Source organism: Myotis daubentonii, chromosome 3 (assembly GCF_963259705.1).
Source record: "Myotis daubentonii chromosome 3, mMyoDau2.1, whole genome shotgun sequence".
NCBI classification, from domain to species: Eukaryota; Metazoa; Chordata; class Mammalia; order Chiroptera; family Vespertilionidae; genus Myotis; species Myotis daubentonii.
The window spans coordinates 95,250,860-95,276,699 of record NC_081842.1 but is presented as its reverse complement, the minus strand read 5'-3'; the positions used below and the strand labels follow the sequence as shown (position 1 = coordinate 95,276,699).

The following is a 25,840-nucleotide window of genomic DNA, read 5'->3' as shown; positions in this document are numbered from 1 at the left end:
AAAAAATAAAGGAAATAAATAACTAAGAAGTGGGAGTATATACTAAGCCTTCAAGACTCAAGTCAAGAGAAACCAAGATGGCGGCATAGGTAAATACCAGAAATTGCTGCCTTACACAACCACTTCAAAAATACAACTAAAAGACAAAACGGACATCATACAGAACCACAGGAAGGCTGGCTGAGTGGAAATTCTACAACTAGAAAGAAAGAGAAAAGCACACTGAGACTCAGAGGAGGTGTGGAATTAAAGTGGAGAGGTACGGAGGCGCACGTGGAAAGGGCTGGCAACTGAGGACATGGTTGTCTTTTTCAATCAGGAGGGAGTCTCAAGCTCTCGACTGCTCTGAACTCTGGTTCCGGGTGAGTCTCTGGGGAACCAGACTCATACAGGGAGAAACTGGACTGTCTGGCATTGGGAAGAACTCGAGGGTGGATTTCTCTCAGAGGTGCTTGCAGCAATTACCGGGACACTGAGACACAGGGCCCCTTAGGGCAGGGCTGAGGATAAGCCATAGCTGCTTGCTCCATCCTATTGATCCCCTGAGACCCCGCCCCACCCAAGCTGTGCACAGAGGCTTTTGCAGATGAAAGGCCTGGCCCTTTGCAACCTGAAAATTACCTAACAAACTGCAGCTGAATCAGAGACACCCAGAACTTCCAAAAGAGGGTCCAAGGCCCCAGAGCAGCTTGCATTGCTTCACACCTGGGCCTCATCTGGGCACCTCCAAACCCCAAACAAAGAAGAAGAATCTCTCCATAGCTCCTGCTGGGGAGCCTCAGGTAGAGGCTAAATTAGCACCTCCTTAGAGATCCAGAAGCCAGTGTACCCAGTGGTCAGAGTGGGACCATCCAGATTACAACTCCTCAGATCCATTAGGGACACACTCAGGGGGCAGACTCGTGAGCACCAAAGCCCCACTGAAGCAAGTCTTGCCCCAGAAGGGTGTCTTCAGCACAGAAGTTCTCCCACTGTAGACACAGCTGATTCTCACTGCCAATTGGCCTGGAGGTCAATTCCTCCCAGTGATACCTACAACAATCAAGGCTTAACTACAACAAGACTGTTCACAGGGCCGACAAAGGGGTGCACCAAGAGTGCCCACCTCATGTAATTGGGGAGGCTGAGCCACTGGGCACTATAGGACACCTAGCACACAAAGCCACTCTATCAACACAGGAAAGCATAAAAAATGCGGAGACAAAGAAACAGGACACAAATGACAGAAATGGAGGAAAGCAAACTACTGGATATAGAGTTCAAAACCACACTTTTAAGGTTTTTCAAGAATTTTCTAGAAACTGCCGATAAATTTAGTGAGACCCTCAAAAAGACTGGTGAGACCCTCTAGGTTATGAAAAAGGACCAACTAGAAATTAAGCATGAACTGACTGAAATAAAGGATATTATGCAGAATTCCAACAGCAAACTAAAGGATCGCACGAATCTAGTCAATGATTTGAAATACGAAGAAGCAAAAAACACCCAACCGGAAAAACAAAAAGAAAAAAGAATCCAAAAATATGATGATAGTGTAAGGAGCCTCTGGGACAACTTCAAGCATACCAACATCCGAATTATGGGGGTGCCAGAAGAAGAGCGAGAGCAAGATATTGGAAACCTATTTGAAGAAATAATCACAGGAAACTTCCCCTACCTGGTGAAAGAAATAGATTTACAAGTTCAGGAAGTGCAGAGAACCCCAAACAAAAGGAATCCAAAGAGGACCACACCAGGACACATCATAATTAAAATGCCAAGAGCAAAAGACAAAGAGAATCTTAAAAGCAGCAAGAGAAAAACAATCAGTTACCTACAAGGGAGTACCCATATGACTGTCAGCTGATTTCTCAACAGAAACTATGCAGGCCAGAAGGGAGTGGCAAGAAATATTCAAAGTGAGGAATAGCAAGAACCTGCAACCTAGATTACTTTACCCAGCAAAGCTATCATTCAGAATTGAAGGTCAGATAAAGAGCTTCACAGATAAGGAAAAGCTAAAGGAGTTCATCACCACCAAACCAGTATTATATGAAATGCTGAAAGGTATCCTTTAAGAAGAGGAAGAAGAAGAAAAAGGTAAAGATACAAATTATGAACAACAAATACACATCTATCAACAAGTGAATCTAAAAATCAAGTGAATAAATAACCTGATGAACAGAATAAACCGGTGAATATAATAGAATCAGGGGCATAGAAAGGGAGTGGACTTACTATTCTCGGGGACGGAAAGGGGTGTGTGGGGTGTGGGAAGAGACTGGACAAAAATTGTACACCTATGGATGAGAACAGTGGGTGGCAGGGGTAAGGGCAGAGGGTGGAGTGGGAACTGGGTGGAGGGGAGCTAAATGGGGGGGGCGGGGGGGAGGAAAAACTGTAATAATCTGAACAATAAAGATTTCATTTTTAAAAAAAAAAGACTCAAGTCAAAAGTCATTTAGTATCCATGGTTCTTAGGCAGGGACACTGTACATTGGCATCACTAATATTTGCTCTTAAAATGTGGTATTACTTTCAGGGTCCTATTCTCTAAATACATTTGAGGTACTTCTACCACTGATTTACAAGCAACTAAGATGGCTAATTCATTTTTCCAGGAACCCATCATAAGAAATGGGTGTCGGGCAGTCAAAATTAAAAGTAATGCTTTTTCACGTTTTCACATAAGGAATTGCCAAGCAAGAACAAAGCAAAAATTTACTTTTTTTTTTCAATTATCTATTCAAGCTTAAACATATCGCAATATTTTCTAATAACAAAAGAGTTGGACAGGGATTGAAAATGTAAAGAATACAGACTGGTAATGAGGAAAAAGGGAAAGGATGTGAGAAGAGAACTACAGATTTAAAGCCTGACCACAAACCAAACAAAGCTTCAGGACTAATCCATGTGTCCCCGCTGCCCTGTTTGAAGCACTGTCTGGAGAAGTGAAACAGCCTTAGACACCCTTCAAGAATGTACTATATTTTTGTAGCAGTCACAATGCAAAATGATATTAAATTATGTTATGTGTGGCATAAGAAAGAAAATATCATAAAATTCAATTAGAGTTGTTTTAAATGTCAATCATAAGTGACAGCTTCTTAGAATAATACAATTTGAAGTTAAAGTGAATTGCTCAGTTGTGATTAAGATACAGAGAATGTTGACATATGTTATAATCAGTCACACTTGGGTCTAGATGTGACTATCATAAAATATAACACTTCTCCAAGAAAACACTAACTTGATAAGAGAATAACATGAAGAATGTACCATCTTTGTATAAGTAAATGATGAGCTTAATAGTCATTTTAATGAATAAAATTATAAAAATTTCAAATGAAAACTGCCGAAGAACAACAATAAACAAAATAACTTTACAGACATTAACTACAAATGAAACACCAAAACTAAAACCTAACTAAAGGTATTATCCAAACAGCATAAATTTTTAACAGGATATTTATCAAATAGTAACATAAGGCTAGAAAATTATTATTTATGTCACACAGTTCAAACCTCTACTTTCTAGCATTAAGGTTTCTAACAGCAATCTCCTAAAATCCCAGGGGGTAAGAATGCTTCCCTAGAAAGATAATCCCATTAGGCTTATAACAAAGCTCTCTGATCCAGCACAATGGAGGCCAGAAGTTGGTACAAATATTGAAAATACTGAGTAAAGCAGAGAAGGATTTATATATATATATACACACACACACACACACACATATATATACATACACAAAAAAAAACAGTAAATTCCTGTTCTAACTTAAAACACAATATAAATATTCATCCATCATTTAAGAATAAAAGCACTGCTTGTGTTTAGTTCCTCTGATGAAGATTTTTTATCATCTTTCTGTATGAACCTATACCTACAAAACAACATTTATAAATTCCTTTTAATTAAAATAGAATTAAAGCTAAAAGCTATATGCAAAATAACCTGCAAGTGAAATTGTTAGTATTATGTCATTTTTGTAGTTCACTTGTATATTCTTAATTCAAAATAATTTTTTCAACTTGTCCATACTGAAATTCTCTCAATATTTAACCAGTTAACTGCCATAATCATCTATAGACAAAACAGTGGACCTTTTTTAATTAAATTCAAAATATTGTGGCAATTAACGAGTTAATAATTTACTTTGCTGCCCCACTCATAGTTTATCACTTTACATAATATCATTATATAAAATAATAATGAAGAGAATTGGTATGCACAGGACGGTAGGAGGAAAAACTAGCTCACTATAAACACATGATGTAACAAGCAGAAGCAGTCAGTATTGCATATGTGTACATAATGCATGCTCAAAATGACATGTGTGCTCCTTCTCCTGTGAGAAGCTGTCAGTATCCTTTACAGTGAGCCTATAACACAGAAGTAAATTCAGTAAGTCTAGTAAGAAGTTGGTTAAGAAAACCTCCACTGTACATCTAGTCCACTGAAAAATGGAAAATCCATCAATAAAAGCAGATAAAAAGGGTGAGGAAACCAACACCAGGTTGAAAAACTAGAGAAAGTCCCAACAACTTTCCATAAAACAACTATTGGCTGATTAGTTAACTTAAGTTGACATACATCAGAGTCCATTTATCAGCATTGGGGCTGATTCGGGTAACAATCATAAAGCCTTCTACATCGACCTTGTAGATTGCACCTCTTTGACAAAATAAACAATAACAAGAATCACCAGCTACTGCTGGGGCAGCCAACTCTACTGCAGAGGCCACAACATCATGAAGGGAAGAGCTGCAGTGACTGAGAGCCCAGCCTCACTTCAACCCAGGGTGCCCTCAGACACCACCTGGGACACTACAGCTGCCAGGGACCTGCTGCCTTGGCTGCAGACCCATGTACTCTGGGACTCTAGACTCCCCGGCCGTGGACTCCTCTGAGTTTCGGAGCATGTTCCCCTCCCACTGGCCCAACACAGTAGCCCTGGGAGCCGCGACTGCGTGAGCTGCCGCCAATTCTGACACATCGGCCCCGGGAGCCAGGACCGCATGACCCGCCAGCAAGCCCACTGCAGCCACAGCCCCATGCGACTTGACACTTAGATCTTTCGGTGATAGCAAAAATGGGGAGAGAAATGAACAACCCCCAAAGGAAAGAAAAGGAAAGCGCTCCAGAAAGGGAACTAAATGAAACAGAGGCATGCAATATGTCAGAAAAAGAATTCAGAATAAGGGTCATTCAGTTCATAAACCAGATGGATGAGAAAATCAACAACTTATGTAAGAATCAAGAGGAAATAAAGAGTGATATAGCTACAAAAAACACACACTATGTCAATAGTAGACTATAAGAAGCAGTGTAAAAATTAGCGAATTAGAAGACAGGGCAGCAAAACACACCCAATCTGAACTGCAATTGGAGAAAACAATCAACACATTGTTTGCGGGTAGTTTTTATCACGCGCTAACAGGTGGCACGGGCCATTTTTGCTAATTTTTTGTGCAAATGTCAACGTTCAGTAAAATTATGATAACTTTAGTTTACGTATTTATACATTACCCACATTCTACCACTGGTCTATAAAAAACGTATTAATACGTGTCCCGCACTCTACTACCAGTCAACGTAAAACGTATAAGTAAAACGTATAAATATGTTTCCCGCATACAATGTGTTAAAAGGCAAGAGGAGAGCCTTAGAGAGCTTTAGAAAAACGTAAAACGAAGCAATATACATATAATAGGGGTGCCAGAATGACAAAAAGAGGAGCAAGGGTTAGAAAACTTATTTGAAGAAATGTCAGAAAAGTTTCCTGATTTGGGGAAGAAAAAAGGCCCACAAGCACAGAGAATCCCAAACAAGAGGAACCCCAAAAGACCCACACCAAGTGACACTGTAATTACAATGGCAAGCATTAATGACAAAGAGAGAAACTTAAAGGCTGAAAGAGAGAGACAGAGAGTTAAGTACAAGGGATTTCCCATTAGATTATCAAATGATTTCTCAATGGAAACACATCAGGCCAGAAAGAAATGGAAGGAAGTATACAAAGCAAAGAAAATTCAGGGACTGAATCCAAGAATACTCTATCCAGCAAGGCCATCATTCAAAATTGAAGGGGAAATCTGGAGCTTCACAGACAAAAAAAGGCTAAGGAAGTTTATTACTAACAAATTAGCAAGGCAAGAAATGATAAAGGGACTGTTGTAAGAAGAGTTAAAAAGGTAAGAAGGAACACAGACACAAAAAATAAAAATGGCTACAAACAAGTACCTATCAATAATAGCTAAAAACATAAATGGAATAAATGATCCAATCAAAAGACATCAAGTGGTTGAATGGCTAAGACATCATGAAACATATATATGCTGTCTATAAGAAACCCACCTCAGTACAAGGGACTCACAGAGACTGAAAGTGAAGGGATGGAAAAATATCTTTTAGGCAAAAGGAAATTTAAAAAAGGTGGGATAGCAATACTTATATCTGACAAAATAGACCCCAGTGAAGGCCATAACAAGAGATAAAGAAGGCCACTTCATAATTATAAAGGGATCAATACAACAAGAAGATATAACTCTGGTAAACATATATGCACCCAATGCAGGAACACCCAAATACATTTAAAACAACAACAACAAAAAAAAAAAAAAACCTTATGGAAGATATTAAGGGAGGGATCGACAACAATACAATCATAGTAGGGAAGTTTAATACCCCACTGACATCATTGGATAAATCCTATAGACAAAAATATCAGCAAAGAGACAGCAATCCTAAATGACTCACTAGATCAGATGGACAAAACTGAAATCATCAGAACATTTCACCCCAAAGCTACGGAATATACATTCTTCTCAAGTGCACATGGGACATTTTCAAAGATAGACCACATATAGGGTCACAAGCAAAGTCTCTCCAAATTCAAGAAGATTGAAATCATATAAAGCATTATCTCAGACTACAATGGCATAATATTAGAAATCAATTACAATAAAAACAATAAAAAAATTTGAAACATTTGGTGGGTAAGTAGCATGCCATTAAACAATGATTGGGTTATCAAAGAGATCAAGATGTAATTAAAAACATCCTGGTGCCCTAACCAGTTTGGCTCAGTGGATAGGGCATTGGCCTGCAGACTGAAGGGTCCCAGGTTTGATTCTGGTCAAGGTCATGTACCTTGGTTGCAGGCATATCTCCAGTAGGGGATGTACAGGAGGCAGCTGATGGATGTTTCCCTCTCGTCGATGTTTCTAACTCTCTATTCCCCTCCCTTCCTCTCTGTAAAAAAATCAATAAAATATATTTTTTTTAACAAAAGAATGTTTCTACTTGGAATTAAAAAAAAAAAAATCCTGGAAATGAATGACAATGAAAACACAACAATCCAAAATCTATGGGACACAGTAAAAGCAGTCCTGAGAGGGAAGTTCATAGCATTACAGGCCTATCTCAAAAAAAAAAACAAAAACAAAAAACAAGAAAAACTGGTAATAAATTATCAAACTCTACAACTTAAAGAATTAGAAAGAGAGCAACTAAAAATGCCCAGAGTGAGTAGAAGGAAGGACATAATAAACATCAGAACAGAAATAAATGACATAGAGACCAAAAAAACAATACAAAAGATCAATAAACTAAGAGCTGATTCTTTGAAAGGATAAACAAGATTATGCACCTCTATCCAGACTCACCAAGAAACAAAGAGAGGGGACCCAAATAAACAAAATGAGAAATGAAAGAGGTGAAGTAACAACAGACCCGACTGAAATACAAAAGATTTTTTAAAAAATACTCTATTCCAACTAGAAAACCTAGAGGAAAAGGACATATTCCTAGGAAAATACAACTTTCCAAAACTCAATCAGAAAAAATAAAAAAAAGTAAAATAGGCTGATACGATGGAGGAAATCTAAGCAGTAATCAAGAAACTTCCAGCAAATAAAACCTCAGGGCCTAAAGGCTTAATGGGGAAGTTTTACCAAAAATTCAAAGAAGAACTCAAACTTATCCTCCTCCAGACTATTCCAAAATATTCAAGAGGAAGGCACATTTCCAAGCTCTTTCTATGAAGCTAGCATTATCCTAATTCCAAAACCAGATAAAGACACCACAAAGAAAGAGAATTACAGGCCAATATCCCTGATGAATACAGATGCTAAAATCCTCAACAAAACTCTAGAAAATTGGATCCAGCATTACCTTAGAAAGATCATACACCAAGACCAAGTGGGATTTGTTCTGGGGATGCAAGGATGGTATAACATCCACAAATCAATAAATGTGAAACATCACATAAACAAATTGAGACACAAAAATCACATAATCATATCAATAGATGCAGAAAAGGCATTTGACAAAATCCAACACACTTTCTTGATAAAAAGCCTCAGCAAAGTGGGAATATAGGGATCATACCTCAACAAAATAAAAGCCTTATATGACAAACCTACAGCCAACATCATACTCAATGGGCAAAAACTAAAACTATTTCACCTAAGAACAGGAACAATACAGGGATGCCTACTCTTACCACTCCTGTTCCACTCAGTACTGGAAGTGCTAGCCATAGCAATCAGACAAGAAGAAGAAATAAAAGGCATCCAAACTGGAAAAGAAGAAATAAAATTGTCTTTATTCGCAGATGACATGATATTGTACATAAAAAAGCCTAAAGACTCAATCAAAAAACTACTAGACTTAATAAATGAATTCAGCAATGTAGCAGGATACAAAATTAACACCCATAAATCTATGGCTTTTTCATACACCAATAGTGAACATACAGAAAAAAAGATTTAAAAAACAATCCCATTTATCATTGCAACAAAAAAAATTAAGATACCTAGGAATAAACTTAACTAAGAAAGTAAAAGATCTATACTTGGAAAACTACAGGATGTTGAAAAAAGACATAGAGGAAGACATAAACAAATGGAAGAATATACTGTGTTCATGAATTGGTAGAATCATTAAAATGTCCATACTACCCCCAAAAAATCAATATATTCAATGCACTCCCCATTAAAATACCAATGGCATATTTCACAAGCCTAGAACAAACACTTCAAAAATTCATATGGAATAAAAAAAGAACCCGAATAGCTGTAGCAATCCTGAGCAAGAACAAAGTAGGAGGGATCTCAATACCAGATATCAAGCTATATTACAAAGCCACTGTTCTCAAAACTGCCTGGTACTGGCACAATAAAAGACATATAGCCCATTGGAACAGAACAGAGAACCCAGAAATCTACACAAGGTACTATGCTCAATTAATATTTGACAAAGGAGACAAGAGCATACAATGGAGTCAAGACAGTCTCTTCAATAAATGTTGTTGGAAAAATTGGACAGATACATGCAAAAAGATGAAACTAGACCACCAACTTATACCATACAAAAAAATAAACTCAAAATGGCTAAAGTACTTAAACATAAGACGGGAAATCATAAAAATCTTAGAGGAATACACAGGCAGCAAAATATCAGACAATGTTATCTCTGATAAGGATTTAATCTCCAACATTTACAGGGAACTCATGCAACTTAATAAAATGAAGATAAACAATCCAATAAAAAAATGCACAATGGACCTAAATAGACACTTTTCGAAAGAGGACATACAGAAGGCCAAGAGACATATGAAAACATGCTCAAAGTCACTAATCATCCCAGAGATGCAAATCAAAATGACAATGAGGTACCATCTCACACCTGTCAGAATGGCTATCATTAACAATTAACAAATGACCAGAGCTGGCGAGGATGTGCAGAAAAAGGAACCCTCTTGCACTGCTGGTGGGAATGCAGAATGGTGCAGCCACTGTGGAAAACAGTATGGAGTTTTCTCAAAAAATTAAAAATGGAACTTCCATTTGACCCAATAATCCCACTTCTAGGAATATACCCCAAGAAATCAGAATCACCAATCAGAAAGGACATATGCAACCCTATGTTCATAGCAGCACAATTTATAATAGCTAAGATCTGGAAACAGCCTAAGTGCCCATCTGTAGATGAATGGATTAGAAAACTGTGGTACATCTCCACGATGGAATACTACACTACTGTAAAAAAGAAGGAACTCTTACCATTTGCAACAGCATGGATGGACCTGGATAGCATTATGCTAAGCGAAATAAGCCAGTTGGAGAAAGCTAAATATTACCTAACCTCACTCATTTGTGGAATATAATGAACAACATAAACTGATGAACAAAAATAGATACAGAGAAAGAGAAGCATCAAACAGACCATCAAACCTCAGAGGGAAGGCAGGGGAGGATGGGGGGAGGGGAGAGAGATCAACCAAAGGACTTGTATGCGTGCATATAAGCATAACCAATGGACACAGACACTAGGGGGCCGAGGGCATGTTCGGGGGGTGGGGGGAGCGAGGATGGGGGAAAAGAAGGCAGATGTAATACCTTAATCAATAAAGAATAAAAATTAACAAAAAAGAATAAAAAATGGAAAACATGAAAAAAAAAAAAAAAAGAATCACCAACTACCCCAGAAATTTGCTTTCTAGAAACATCCCAATCACCAATAAGCCAAACTGATGGGAAATCACACCAGGAAAATGCACTCAGATATTTCACAGGGTGCTGAAAATGCCCACCTGACAAAATACTCCCAGTTCCACTTATATCCAGAGGTCAGTAGATCGACACTGAGCCATGCTGGTTGAGCACATTTGCCACTTCTAAGCTGAAGCTTTTAGAGCCATACAAACCTGCCATTGCTATTTCTCTCCATCAGGAGATCTGCTTCTCACACATTGGGGCTGTTCCACCACCCTTGAGCCTGGAAAGAATCTGACACTGGGGATAGAGACACAGCTGATAATGTAACCAACATGAACAAGATATATAAGCTTGATTGTTTTAAGCCAATGAACTGTTGGAGTTTTCTGTATCATGCAAACAACAGTGAAAGCTGACTAACACAAGCCACCATAGATTTAGCTGAAGGAAGAGAATGCAAAGGAGGTTGCTATGGGAACTATCCCACTTCAAACCAAAAAGGACTTCAAAACCAATAAATAATAATCACTAATTTCCCAACCTATTATAAACCAACACTTATATAAAATATAATAAAATTACTTAAAAAAATCAAAATAAGACTTTTAAGTGTTGAGCTTCAATTTTTACATTAACATTCAATAGAAATAAAATTATTGTCAAACTTTTATTCAAATTTTCAAATCCCTACTCCCAATTTCTGACAAGATATCATTGCAAACTGGTTACAGTGCACAGAAGCACATTGCTCCACAGAGCACAGTTGAGTTCATTTTGTTTCAAAGTATGTGGAATTAAGAAATAAAGGCTTTTATGATGCTGTAGACTTCTTCCAGTTGCATAACTGGTAACTAAATTACGGACAAATTTGATCAGAACAAAGCTAAAATTCTCCTACTCTACAAAAAATATCTGTGGTTACTTTTTTGTATAAGGTTTAAAATTCAGGGCGTTCCTACCCCCACTTTTTTTTTAGTCTATCAATAATAGACATTTAGATTATTTGAAATGTGCCTAGCTCCCAGACTTGGTAATTTTAAATGAAATGTTTTTAGTTATAGTGAAATAGGAACCCAATTATTTTATATTGACATATGTAGTTTACTGCCTTTCTCTCTATTTATTTTCACCCTAGCTACTGAAAAATAGTAGTTTTTAGCAATTACTTAGCAACCTGCAGTAAACATGATTTAGTACTAAGACTCCAAGTATATTTTAAATCACATTTAATTTTCTAAAGAATGATTCTTTGCTGTATTACGAAGATTTAGAAATTCATCTTAAATCTTTAATGCACTTCCTGACTTGCCCAGAAATACATTTTTGGTGGTATGATTCAATCTTGATGAATGCCACTATGTGCATATACTGTCCTGAATTGCCACAGTGGCAGGTAGCTGCTTAAGAAGCTAGTTGTGGTTTTTATAATTGACTAAAAACAAATGAAATATTTGTTTCATATTCTCTCAAATGAAGAAAAATCTGAGTAATATATTTAAAGTAAAGTTACTTCCTAAGTTTTAACAATGTGAATGGCAAAAACCAGATCTACCTCAGTTGGTTTGGGCTTTTCAGAGACAAAATCATTGGACTTTTGCAAAGCTAAACTGACTTTTTAAAGTAAAAGTAATTTTTTAAATAGAAATAAAAATACTTTTGCAAATATAAGTCTGTGTTTCTTTCAATCTTGTCAATTAAAATTTCTGTAGTAGTGAATTTTCACATTCATAATCTAGTTAGTTTATAAAGCAACCCAGTTAGGCAGGTAAGATTAGATTTTTCCCCACTGAGCCACATGAAGAACTGAGTTTAGAGAACTCAACTACAGTTAAAAACTCTAAAGCCCATTCTATTTATATTTTTTTACATACCAGTTCACACAATTTCATTCTTGAAGATCATATATATTTGACTACTCTAAGTAGTTGCACCTAAAATATCTTAAGGTCAGATGACAAAAAAACAACAACAAAAACACACCAAAACAAAAAACATCCACCAACAATATAAGTAAGCCCCAAGAATATAGTGAAGTCAATTTCTAAAATGATTAGAAGAGGAGAAAAACATCACAATACAATACTAAAGTATTTTTATTACAGGAACAACTTTCCATAATACAAAATTAAAGTCTAGACATGCTTTAATTTTAATTTCTTCTGAAAAATTATCACAAATAAGTAGGTAATGATTTTGATAAAAACTAAATTAAGAATTTTCAGGGAAATGTGAAACAACTTATCTATTAGCAGAAATAAGTTTTTGGTGCTAGTGCTGGAAGATATGTTTTATGTTATTATGGGGGGTTGAGTAAGAGGTAGGTACAAAAGCAATGTTTTAAGTTATATACACACTGTGATGATAACGAATATAAAGAAAAGTATGTTACTTTTTAAATCTCTGACAGCAAGTAAAGAAGCAAGAGTTTTTCAGGTGATAGTTCAAGTACATACACATATGTTAAGCTTACTGTTACATTAAATGACACAGTAAGAAACAGAATTCTTAAAAATATCAGTGTTATATAGAATCTTTTAAATTTATTGCTGTTACATATATCAGGTGATAAAGGAGGGTATATAAATATAGTTAAACACGTTTTAAAACATTTTATCTCATTTGCAAAAGCTCTAAGAAAAACATCTTATCCTTATTAGCGTTTTCTTTAAGATATACTGTAACTTGTAAGTCAATTAACATGCATTCTCTTTTCCTTTGTTTAGCACAAGTTTATACATTATAAGACTTAACAATAAAATTATCTAACATTTCTGATCATGACAAAAATCTCAGCAAAGAAAAATGATTATTATTGCTCAAGTCTTCTTAGAAAAAAATAAAAAATTTTTTCATATAAATAAAGGGAAAACAAAATACAGAATCCCTTCATCATGATTAATAAACAAATAAAATAAAATAAAACCACCATGGTGCCCTGGCCAGGTAGCTCAGTTGTTGGGGTGTCTTCCCATACTCCAAAGGTTGTGGGTTTGATTCCTGGTCAGGGCACATACATAGGTTTCGGATTCAATCCCCAGTCAGGGCACATACTGGAGGCAACTGATTGATGTTTCCCAAAGATCAATGTTTCTCTCTCTCCCTGCCTCTTTCTGTAAAAAATCAATTAAAAAATAAAAAACATATCCTCAGATGAGAATTCAAAAGACAAAAGCATGGTTGGTTCACTTATATAAGGGTATATTTTCAGCCATGTTGTCATCATCACCAAAGTTCTATATTTTACAAGGTCATTAAATTAATATTCAGGAATATATGCATCTTTTTTTACTATTTTAACAGTTTTATTGAAATATAAGTTATAGACATAAAGTCTACCTGCTTAAAGTATAAATTCAAGGTTTTTAATGTTTACAAAGTCATGTAACCATACCCATATTTTTCCTCCATTGACCCCCGCCACCCCAGTCTGCCCCCTCCCCAGGCCTTCATCACACCATTATATGTCCATATATTATGCATATATGCATATACATTCTTCGATTATCTCTTCCCGACCCCTGCCCTTCTCTCTAAAATTCATAAGTATGCTGCATGTTTCAATGTCTCTGGAACTATTTTGTTCATCAGTTTATTTTTTTCATTAGATTCCACATAAAAGTGAGATTATGTGATACTTGTCTTTCTCTGACTTATTTTACTTGGCATGATACTCTCCAGGTCCCTCCATGCTATCTCAAAGGGTAAGAGAGCCTTCTTAATTACAGCTGCAATGTATTCCATCGTGTAAATATACCACTTGTTTTTTATTCACTCTTCCACTGATGGGCACTTGGGCTGTTTCCAGATCTTAGCTATTGAAAACTGTGCTGATATGAACATAGGGGTGCATATTCTTTCTAACTGGTGTTCTGGTTTCTTAGGATATATTCCTAGAAGTGAGGTCACTGGGTCAAATAGGAGATCCATATTTAATTTTTTGAGGAAATCATATTGTTTTTCATATTAGTTGCACTAGTCTGCATTCCTACCAGCAGTGTACTAGGGTAGGGTTCCCTTTTCTTCACATCCTCACCAGCACTTATTGTTTGTTGATTTTTTGAGGATACCCCTTCTGGCAGGTGTAAGGTAATACCTCATTATAGTTTTAATTTGCATCTCTCTGATGATTAGTGACTTTGATTATTTTTTCATGTCACTTGGCCATCTGCATGTCCGCTTTGGAAAAGTGTCTATTTATGTCCTTTGCCCATTTTTTTTTATTGCAGCCACCATCTTTGATTCCCTCAGGTATCTATATTTTTAAAAGAAATATTCTTTTAAATGCATTATGAACTAAAAATTTCAGTTCTACTCTCAATTTTTAAGCTTTTATTCAAAATGTCAACACTTTTAGTGAGAAGAAGTTGAGATCCCATGTATAAAGAGATCCTGAGTCCCTGGAACTTTGGACAGAGAAGAAGATATCCTTTCATCCAGATTTGAAAATAGATTAGACATTAGACATTTAAAATTTCCCAGCATACTGCAGCTTCTTAACTATTTTCTATCACAATTTCATTTATCTTAGTCTTTCCAATCTCTCCAGTAAAAATAAACAACCATTGATTAGACCATGGTTGACTGAAAATAACTGACTGACTGCTATTCTGCTACCTCCAGGATATAAAGAGATTTTAAATTATGTGATATACCTTCACAAAGGGTGGGGTTTTTTAAATTGAAAAAAAAAAAGTTAACAGAGGAGGTTTTTACATTAAATTGTGGACTGGGTAATTTTAGTTTTCTCTTTACAAAAGATCTTTTAAATTATTATTCTTTTACTATTTAAGCATTAAATCCTATGTATAATTTGGTTTGGTTGCAGATTACTGCTATTCTATTTTTTTAACTCAATTTATTGGTGTGACATTGGTTAATTAAATTTTGCAGGTATCAGTATCCTGTGCTTTCCCATAAGGTAGCCACTGAGTCTAGTGACTAGACACTAGTAGTTAATGAGCACTTGAAAAGAGGTTAGTTCAACTGAAACACTAAATTTTTTATTTTATTTAATCACTTTATTAAATCTCAATTTTTAAAACTGTTAGGGGCAAGAATAGAATATTGGGGACTAGCTATGGTTATGGGAAATATGAATCATGCTCTGTTAACCATGATTGCCTTGTGTTGGTTAAAGAAAGGACATTCTGACCTGGCTGGGAGTTATATGCCCCCAGGACCTCGGAGTCAACCTTGGGACCTGGGACTCAAACTTGGAATTTGGTCCATTCTCAAGGAAAGATTAACAACCTTGTTGCCCAAACAATAGAGTCCCACCCCAGCCACCTACTTCCCCATGCCTGTGATCCCTACTTCCCCATTTAATATGTGTCTGGCCCTTTATAAGCAGCTGGCTTATGGGGAGCTGCAGAGCATATTTCCTTGGATGATCTGCTGCTCTCCCATACAGCTGGCAGTATTGGAATAAACACTCATATTTGATTCAACTCTGTCTCTGCTTACTTGGCTCAAGTAGTGACAAGCAGCACAGACCCATTGATTGTCCAGTTACAAAACTATTACTCAAGATAGTGACTAAAACTTTTCATTATATTTGCAAAAACTTAGGTATGCACTTTAAAACTGAAAATCTTATTAAAGCTAAATTCTCATTAAATCAAGAATTTTCAATGAAAAAATAACAGGTTTATAAGATACTAGAGGCCCAGTGCATGGATTCATGCACTGGTGGGATCCATCAGCCTGGCCTCCTGTGCCCTCTCACAATCCAGGACCCCTTGGGGGATATCGAACTACCGGTTACAGCCTGATCCCCACAGGACAGGCAAAGGGACCCCACCAGTGCACAAATCTGTGCAATGGATCTCTAGTATGCATATATGATTGGTTAATCTCTCTTTATTTTTTAAAATTAAATCTTTATTGTTCAGATTATTACATTTGTTCCTCTTTTTTCCACCCATAATACCCCTCCAACAAGTTCCCACCCCACCCTCTGCCCTCACTCCCCACCCACTGTCCTCATCCATAGGTGCACGATTTTTGTCCAGTCTCTTCCCACACTACCCACACCCCTTTCCCCCCCAAGAATAGTCAGTCCATTCCCTTTCTATGTCCCTGATTCTATTATAATCACCAGTTCATTCTGCACATCAGATTATTTATTCACTTGATTCTTAGATTCACTTGTTGATAGATGCATATTTGTTGTTCATAATTTGTATCTTTACCTTTTTCTTCTTCTTCCTCTTCTTAAAGGATACCTTTCAGCATTTCATATAATACTGGTTTGGTGGTGATGAACTCCTTTAGCTTTTCCTTATCTGTGAAGCTCTTTATCTGACCTTCAATTCTGAATGATAGCTTTGCTGGATAAAGTCATCTTGGTTGTAGGTTCTTGCTATTCATCACTTTGAATATTTCTTGCCACTCCCTTCTAGCCTGCAAAGTTTCTGTTGAGAAATCCACTGACAGTCATATTGGTATTCCCTTGTAGGTAATTGAGTTTCTTTCTCTTGCTGCTTTTAAGATTCTCTCTTTGTCTTTTGCTCTTGGCATTTTAATTATGATGTGTCTTGGTGTGGTCCTCTTTGGATTCCTTTTGTTTGAGGTTCTCTGCACTTCCTGGATTCGTAAGTCTATTTCTTTCACCAGGTAGGGGAAGTTTTCTGTCATTATTTCTTCAAATAGGTTTTCAATATCTTGCTCTCTCTCATCTTCTGGCACCCCTATAATTCTGATGTTGGTACGCTTGAAGCTGTCCCAGAGGCTCCTTACACTATCTTCGTATTTTCAGATTCTTTTTTCATTTTGCTTTTCCGGTTGGGTGTTTTTTGCATCTTCGCATTTCAAATCTTTGACTTGATTCTTGCGCTCCTCTGGTCTGCTGTTGGGTGTCTGTATAATATTCTTTATTTCAGTCAGTGTATGCTTAATTTCTAGTTAGTTCTTTATCACAACATCGAGGGTCTCATTAGATTTCTTGTAGATCTCATTAAGTTTATTGGCAGTTTCTAGAAAATTATTCAAAGACCTTAAAAGTGCGGTTTTGAGCTCTATATCCTCCATTTCTTTCATGTTTCTTTGTCTCTGCATTTTTTTATGCTTTCTTGGTGCACCCCCTTGTGGTCTTTGTGCGCAGTCTTGTTGTAGTTAAGCCTTGATTGTTGTAGGTAAACTGGGGGGGATTTGACCTCCAGGCCAACTGGCTATGAGAATCAGCTGTGTCTGCAGTGGGAGAACTTCTGTGCTGGATCTCTAGGGCGGTGCTAATCTAGCCTTTGCCTGAGGCTATCCGGCAAATGCCTCTGTGCAGAGCTTGGGTGGGGCGGGTCCTAGGGGATCTACAGGGCAGGCGGAGAGAGCAGTTATGGCTGCTCTCAGTCCCGTCCCCAGGGGCTCTGCCTCTCAGAGTCCCAGCAACCGCTGCAAACCTCGGAGAGAAAGCTGCCTTCGAGTTCCGACGGAAGCCAGACAGTTGCGTTTGAGTCTGGGTCCCTAGAGACTCGCCTGGATCTGGAGCTCAGAGTCTGAGACTCCCTCCCGATTGAAACAGACAACCGCTTCCTCAGCTGCCAGCCCGCTCGGCATGCACTCCACACCTTAGTATTTTACTTCAGCACTGCGCCTCCTCTGAGTATCGGTATGCTTTTCTTTTTCCTCATAGTTCTAGAACTTCCACTCAGCCAGCCTTCCTGTGGTTCTGGATGATGTCCGTTCCATCTTTTAGTTGTATTTTTGAAGTGGTTGTTCAAGGCAGCAAACTCCGGTGTTTACCTATGCCGCCATCTTGGTTTCTCAATTGGTTAATCTCTTGCCACCCCTCCTTCTCCCCTTCCCCCTGAGATTCATCAGTCTGTTCCATGTTTCCATGTCTATGCGGTAAGCATCTTCCCCCTGGTGATCAGTGCATATCATAGCTACCAGTTGAATGGTTGACCTGTTGAACGGTTGCTTAGGCTTTTAGACTAATTAGATAGATAGATAGATAGATAGATAGATAGATAGATAGATAGATAGTACAACAGAGTGAAAATATTTCTAACAAATTTTATATTGATTACATTTTAAAAGATTTTTATTTTTCCAACTGGGTAAATAAAATGTATACTTATTAAAATTCATTCAACTATTCTCCTTTTACTTTTTTAACACTGTTACCAAAATTTCTGAATTACATAAGTGGCTTATATTGTATTTTAATTGAGCCGTGCTACTTGGACAATACATCCTATATAATAAATGGCTGATATGCAAATTGGACCCTCAACCGGGAGTTTGACCGGGAGTTCAACCAGGGGACGGGGCCGGCCAGCCAACCTCCTGTGTCCCCTCCCCCCAGCTGGCCTGGCCCGATCAGGGCAGACCGAACAGACCCCACCATGCACAAATTCATGCACAAGACCACTAGTATATTATAAAATCAAAACTTTTTTAAAATTAGGTTCCTTAGGGTATAATTTATATGCAGTAGGACTCTTTTACATGTATCTTTCTATAAAAGTTGACAGATATATACAGTCATGTAACCACCACAATCAGGACATAATACATATTTTTAATGTATTATTGACTTTAAAGAGAGAGAAAGAGAGAGGGAGAGAGAGAGAAACATCGATGTGAGAGAGAAAACATCTGATTACCTGTCTCCTACACACACCCTAACCAGAGATCAAACCTGCAACCTTTTGGTGCATGGAACAATGCTCAACCAACTGAGCACACTGGCCAGGGAAGGACATAATACATTTTCATCACCCCAAAGACTCCCTTATGCTCCTCTATAATCAATTCACACCTCCTACCTGCAAACTGTGACAACTGTTTTCTGTCCCTATAATTTTGCCTTTACATAATGTCATATAAATGGAATAATATAGCATGTAGACTTTTGAGTCTGATACTACACTACTGTAAAAAAGAAGGAACTCTTACCATTTGCAACAGCATGGATGGACCTGGATAGCATTATGGTAAGCAAAATAAGCCAGTCGGAAAAAGATAAATATCAATGGTCTCACTCATATGTAGGATATAATGAACAACATAAACTCATGAACAAAAATAGATCCAGAGACAAAGAAACACTGAACAGACCATCCAAACTCAGAAAGAAGGCAGGGGATGGGGTGGGGGGATAAGTGATCAACCAAAGGACTTGTATGCATGCATATTAGCATAACCAATGGACACTGAAACTGGTGGTGCGGGCTTGTCCTGGGGCGCAGAGGTGGCGGGGGGGTGGGAGGGGTGGGGATGGGGAGGGGCTCAATTGGGGAAAAAAATAGACATATGTAATGCTTTAAACAATAAAGAAAAAAAAATCCTACCCTTTAAAACTACTATGCTTTCCATAGGGTTAACTGTCCACAGTGAAATTAACAGAACAGATAACAAAACTGAGAAGTGTTTCCCTTTTTGTTATAAAAAAGGTGAAGGAAAAGTAAATTAAGTGATAAAGAAGTTTACCCTCTCGATTAGATATCTACTTTTATTGAGATTTCAAAAACGTTACCAGACTATAGAGGATCCAAGAACTATAATACCAGCTAACCACATGCAAATGCCAGTGGAGATTTAACTAACACCAATATTTTCACCCAGATTGCTATTCGGTTTTTTTAGAGCTTCCTAACAAAGTTGAGTAAATTTGGAGTAGTCTGCCTAACACTATTTTTCTCATAAACTCTTATTTCTGGTACATGGTTTTACAGAATATAATGTTTTTCAGGAACACATATATCACATGATAGCAAAATATTTATACTACATGAAGGTAAAGATTAATAAAGTTTGTGGCTCTATCTGAAAAATGAAATTTTTCTAATCACTTATTTTCATCTCATCATTTACATGAAATATAAGTCTATGTTTCAAATAGATTAATAAGATACTAATACCATCATTAATGCTTTCAAAATACTTACTGAAATCTCCAGTAAGAAAAACCCCTTCTGCTCCAGGGGCCCATTCCTTGCAGTATAAGCCGCCATCTGCACATCTGTGGACCCCAAAGGATTCATAGCCTCTGGAGAACTTATCAATGCCACCTTCATTCTCTCCAATGTTCTCCAAAGTCTGGTTAAACCGCTTATACCTGTGAAAAGTGCAAAAGAAGAAAGTTACAAAATTAAATTCTTTTGCTACTGTAATTAAGTAGCTGTTTTACTCTTATTCAGAAAAAAAGGGGGGGGGGAGATATCATTAAAGAAGACATGTGAATAATTTCATTTATTGGTAAATGTTTCCTGGTAGGTAAAATCATTCTTATCTCAAATAAATAGTAAGTAATTCCACTAACATTTTTTAGCATTTCAATCACTTTGCCATGAAAGGAAATAGGATAATTATTTTGTTCCATGAAATTTTAAAATCAGCATTATAGCAATTTCTATGTCAAGATAGTTTAATGAAGGATCATTCTATATCTTTCTCCTCTAAACCCTAATAAAATGACAGAAAAATAGTCAAAAACCAGCCAGAAAGATAAAATTCCCCAACAGCAGGTTTTGGCACATTTTTCCTGTTAAGGGGCAAATAGTAAATATTTCTGGCTTTCCCAGCCTCTGTTCCAACTCAGCTGTGTCTCTGAAGCAAGTAAGTGGCCAAAGGCAATATGTAAATGAATGGGTGTGGCTGTGGCCCAATAACTATTTACAAAATCAGGTGGCAGGGCCAAATTTTCCTAACCCTACCTTTAACAAAAGCATGGAGAGAACATAGATCACATCAAACTACAAATGCTAGAGGCATGTCCATATTCAAAACTGGTAAAACAAACAAACAAACAAAAAAAAACACTACTGCTGTTTTCACTAATACCCCCCAAATCTGGGAAGAAGCAAACTACAACAAAACGTGTAAAACTATGTGGCAGGTGCTCTCTATCAGAAGTGAAGGTTTCAGGAATACACAATGAGTTAAGCCAGTGGTTCTCAACCTTATGGCCCTTTAAAACAGTTCCTCATGTTGTGACCCCCAACCATAAACTTATTTTCGTTGCTACTCCTTAACTGTAATTTTGCTACTGTTATGAATCGTAATGTAAATATCTGATAAGCAGGATGGTCTTAGGCGACCCCTGTGAAAGGGTCATTCGACCGCCAAAGGGGTCGCGACCCACAGGTTGAGAACCACTGATTAAGCAATGCCAGTAAGCCTCTCCTGCACTTCCCCACACCCTGATGGGTGAGCAATAAAAGCACCAGAAAGATGGCATTAGGGCAGTGACGGCCAGCCTTTTGAGCTCAGCATTTTGAAAAACCATAATTTAACTCTGGTGCCGTGTCACATATAGAAATTTTTTGATATTTGCAACCATAGTAAAACAAAGATTTATATTTTGATATTTATTTTATATATTTAAATGCCATTTAACAAAGAAAAATCAACCAAAAAATGAGTTCAGAGGTGACACGCGTGTCATAGGTTCGCCATCACTGCATTAGGGCATATACAGGGAACATATAAAATTTAAGAAGCTAATACAGAACAAAAGAACCTTTCCACATATCTTTCACATTATACTTCAACTTATTTTAAATGAATTCACTAAAAATAAGAGTTGAGAGATTATATGACAAAACAACAGAATAAGTAAAATTGGACTACAGACCTAAGGAAACAAAAGGAGGAACAAAATACATCATTGGGAAATAATAAATGAATTAGAATTAACAAAGAACAAAATGCACATATAGCAAAAATAGCAAGTTATTAATTAACTGAATAAATTGAAAATTGATGTAATTAAATGAAGAATAAAAAGACAAAGAAATTGAATATATTAAAGGGAAGCTAAGAGAAATGCAAAAATTGACTCCAAAAAATCCAAATAAGGATAGCTGGTGAATCTTAACAAAACTAAATAAAATGGATATAGAAGATGTAAAACTGGAAATTTTTCCCTTAAGAATTAAATCTGCATATTAAAAAGAGAGTACTGTGTTGCAAAATGAAAAATAAAAAAACAAACACACAAACATGCACATGCAAAACCTCCCAGTTTAAGCTACTGAAATTCAAAGAATAAAAAAAATAATTCCATAAACAAACAGGTGCAAAAGAGTGAGGAGAAGGGTTTTTTGCAAAGGAACATTACCTTCAAGATCAAAAAACCACATAATTCTGAGAAGTAAAAGCAGTAATCAAATTAAAGATATTATATAAGTTCCTACTCAAGCATAAGGAATTATTAAAATACTAGAGGCCCGGTGCACAAAAATTTGTGTACTCGGGGGGGGGGGGGGGGGGCGTCCCTCAGCCCGGCCTGTGCCCTCTCGCAGTCTGGGACCCCTCGGGAGATAACGACCTGCTGGCTTAGGCCTGCTCCCGGGTGGCAGAAGGCAGGCCCAATCCCTAGGTGCAGCCCCTGGTCGGGCTCAGAGCAGGGCCGATTGGGGAGTTGGGGCGCCGCCCCTTGTCACGCACAGAGCCGCAGGGCGATCAGGGGGTTTGGGTGCTGCCCCCTTTCACACTGATCCCGGTGCCGGGAGGCCTCGCGGCTCTGCTGATCCCGGTGCTGGGAGGCATATTACCCTTTTACTATATAGAATAGAGGCCTGGTGCATGGGTGGGGCTGGCTGGTTTGCCCTGAAGGGTGTCCTGGATCAGGGTGGGGGTCCCCACTGGGGTGCCTGGCCAGCCTGGATGAGGGGATGATGGCTGTTTGCAGCTAGCCACACACCCTTCAGGGTGGGCGTCCCCACTGGGGTGCCTGGCCAGCCTGGGTGAGGGGATGATGACTGTTTGCAGCTCACCACACACCCTTCAGGGTGGGGGTCCCCACTGGGGTGCCTGGTCAGCCTGGGTGAGGGGATGATGGCTGTTTGCAGCTGGTCACACACCCTTCAGGGTGGGATCCCCACTGGGGTGCCTGGCCCGTCTGGGTGAGGGGCTGAGCGCTATTTTCAGGCTGGCAGGTGACTGAAGCTCCCAACCCCTCCTTTTTTTCTTTTCTTTTTATTCTGGGCCAGCTCTAGCTCTGTCTCCAACTCTGAGGCCTCAGCTGCTGAAAACAGGTATCTGGTTTGTTTAGGTTCTATAATAGAAACTCTGTATCAACTCCAGCTCTGAGATCCCAGCTCACTGAAAGCTGGTTTCTGGGGTTTTGTTTAGCCTCTATATTTGTTACTATGTTTCAAACTGCAAGCTCAGAGGCCGGCAAGGCAGGCGGGAAACGTTGCAGTCCTCCGTCACTGAAGCAAGCAAGCCTCATGTTCAGTTTAAGCTGCCTGGCTGCTGGCTGCCATCTTGGCTGGCAGTTAATTTGCATATCACCCTAATTAGCCAATGGGAAGGGTAGCGGTCGTATGCTAAATACCATGTTTCTCTTTTATTAGATAGGATTGTCAAATTTAAAATAATTCTAAGTCTATGGCAATTAAAAGACTAAAAATGCAAACTCACAGAAAGAAATGAACAGTCATTGCAGCAGTGTGACTGAGCCCTGAATCTTTAAATATAGAACCATGGCTATATTCGCAAGTGAATATACAATAACAAAAAGAAATGAACAAAGTAAAAGTTTTATTATTAGAAAATAAAAAAACAGATGAGTGAAAGGAAGATGGGATAAAGTACAAGAATGTCAGACCCTTATTTTATAACAGTCACTGAACAGTGACTAAAATTTAAGGTTGTCATCAGTATACTTTTTAATCTATTAATTTTAGATGGGCAATTTAGGAAATAACATTTCTGAATATTACTTCAGAAATGTTATATAGGAATTTCAGCAATTTCTTTCATTTTGGTGCAGTGACTTGGATTGCCTTATCATAGCATAGTACGGCAGGATCCCAGAGGAGCACACCCAGGACCACCTTGTAGACCCAGACCATGCTAGGTACCACCAGGGGCCCTTGTGCCCCATTGGCTCCCCACATTGCATCTGGTGAACTTGGGTGCATTTTTCTTGGAATTCCAGACCTTCTTGTTTTAAGGTAAGAAGCCATAACTTTATTTGAGCTGTTTTTTTAAAATCCTGAAGGTGGAGCTGAAGATTAAGGGTCAAGATAACTTAGGAGGAGAGGAAGAAAAAAAAAGTGGTTGTCTTTTTGTTTTGTTTTGTTTTGTTTTTTTAACTTTGGCTTTTTAATTGGAATTGCTTTCTGAACAAAACCCTTTGCTGGATAAATGAGAGCCTGAACTCATAAGGAGCATTTCCTCCCTCCTGCTTGAATTTCAGGTCTTGTTAGGTGACTAAGAATCTCTGTGGAGGTGCCCAAGATTGTTCCTCAAAATATGCAGCGATTCCATAGGGAATTCCAACACAACTCTAATTAAATAATTGATTCGTCTTGGGATTGTCACACAAACATTGGTTACTTAGTATTCCAAGTCCTCACGGTTGTATTATACAGCTGGGGAGAAAAACCACGACATGCAAGAGGGTTCAGATGACTTAGGAGGTAAGAGCCCCTTGTACGGACGGAAATGATGGGGAACCTCTGGTAGCTAAGGCCAGAGGCCATCAAATAGCATGTCTCGCTTAAGGAAATTGGCTTCATGTTGAGTAGAATCCATCTATCTGAGCAGAATAAGTCAATCACCACAGTGCCATGCCATCACTGTAACCATTGGTAAGTCTGCCCTCAGAGCACGGGGTAGCACTCAACATCCGGGTAGTTCCCAGGCAGCAGGGTACCTGCCCTACTATACCATAGGACAGCCCAAGACAGTCCGGGGACTTGTAGGAACGCCTCTAACTCTCACCTTGTTACATATCTGTCTCTCTGTAGATGGGGAACCAATCCACAGTGGCTTAAGAGACGCTTTTTGGAGGAATATTCTCACCAAGTGGGAAAAATTTAACCCTGAGTCCCTCAAGTTTGTTTTGCAACCCAGCTTGGCCCCAATATGAAGTGGTCAATGGAGAGGCTTGGCCAGTTAATGGCACCATTAATTTTAATACTATCTTACAGTTAGACTTATTTTGTTTCACCAAAGGGAAATGGACAGAAGTTCCATATATGCTGTAGGCAGTTAGACAAATGAGCAGAGCAAGGACAATGAACTAGGTATAGAAGACCATAAGGGTGGAAAGCCCCAGGTGCCTAACAATGGACAATCAATTGTAGGGCGGGACCTAGCCTCCAGGGTCATTTTTCGCCCCCTTAGCATATGCTGGTCTGGGCTCCCTGATCTTTCCTGCCTAGAGATAACATCTATGCCTCGGTTGTATTTCAGTTCCAGGCATAGATAAGCAATATAAAACCAGCCTAGCTGACATCAGGACCAGCTACATTGAATAACGACCCCTTCCCTAGTGCTGGCCAATCAATCAATGGAGACCACAACCCTGAAAGGACACACCTGGAAAACTGCTCAATGTTCTATAAAAATATTTCTCTGGGACCTCCCCTAAGATCTCCAACCTTCAAACCCTTAGGATGGA

At 38.2% G+C, this 25,840-nt stretch overlaps 1 protein-coding gene across 1 annotated transcript in view; it reads right to left on the bottom strand.

Annotated features, from left to right (window-relative positions):
- GBE1 (1,4-alpha-glucan branching enzyme 1) overlaps nucleotides 1-25,840 on the bottom strand; it is a 358,778-nt gene that overhangs the window by 263,163 nt on the left and 69,775 nt on the right. Inside the window, exon 2 of the mRNA XM_059688080.1 lies at nucleotides 20,370-20,539. Within this exon, the coding sequence (XP_059544063.1) occupies nucleotides 20,370-20,539 (170 nt within the window). The remainder of the gene's footprint in view (nucleotides 1-20,369; nucleotides 20,540-25,840) is intronic.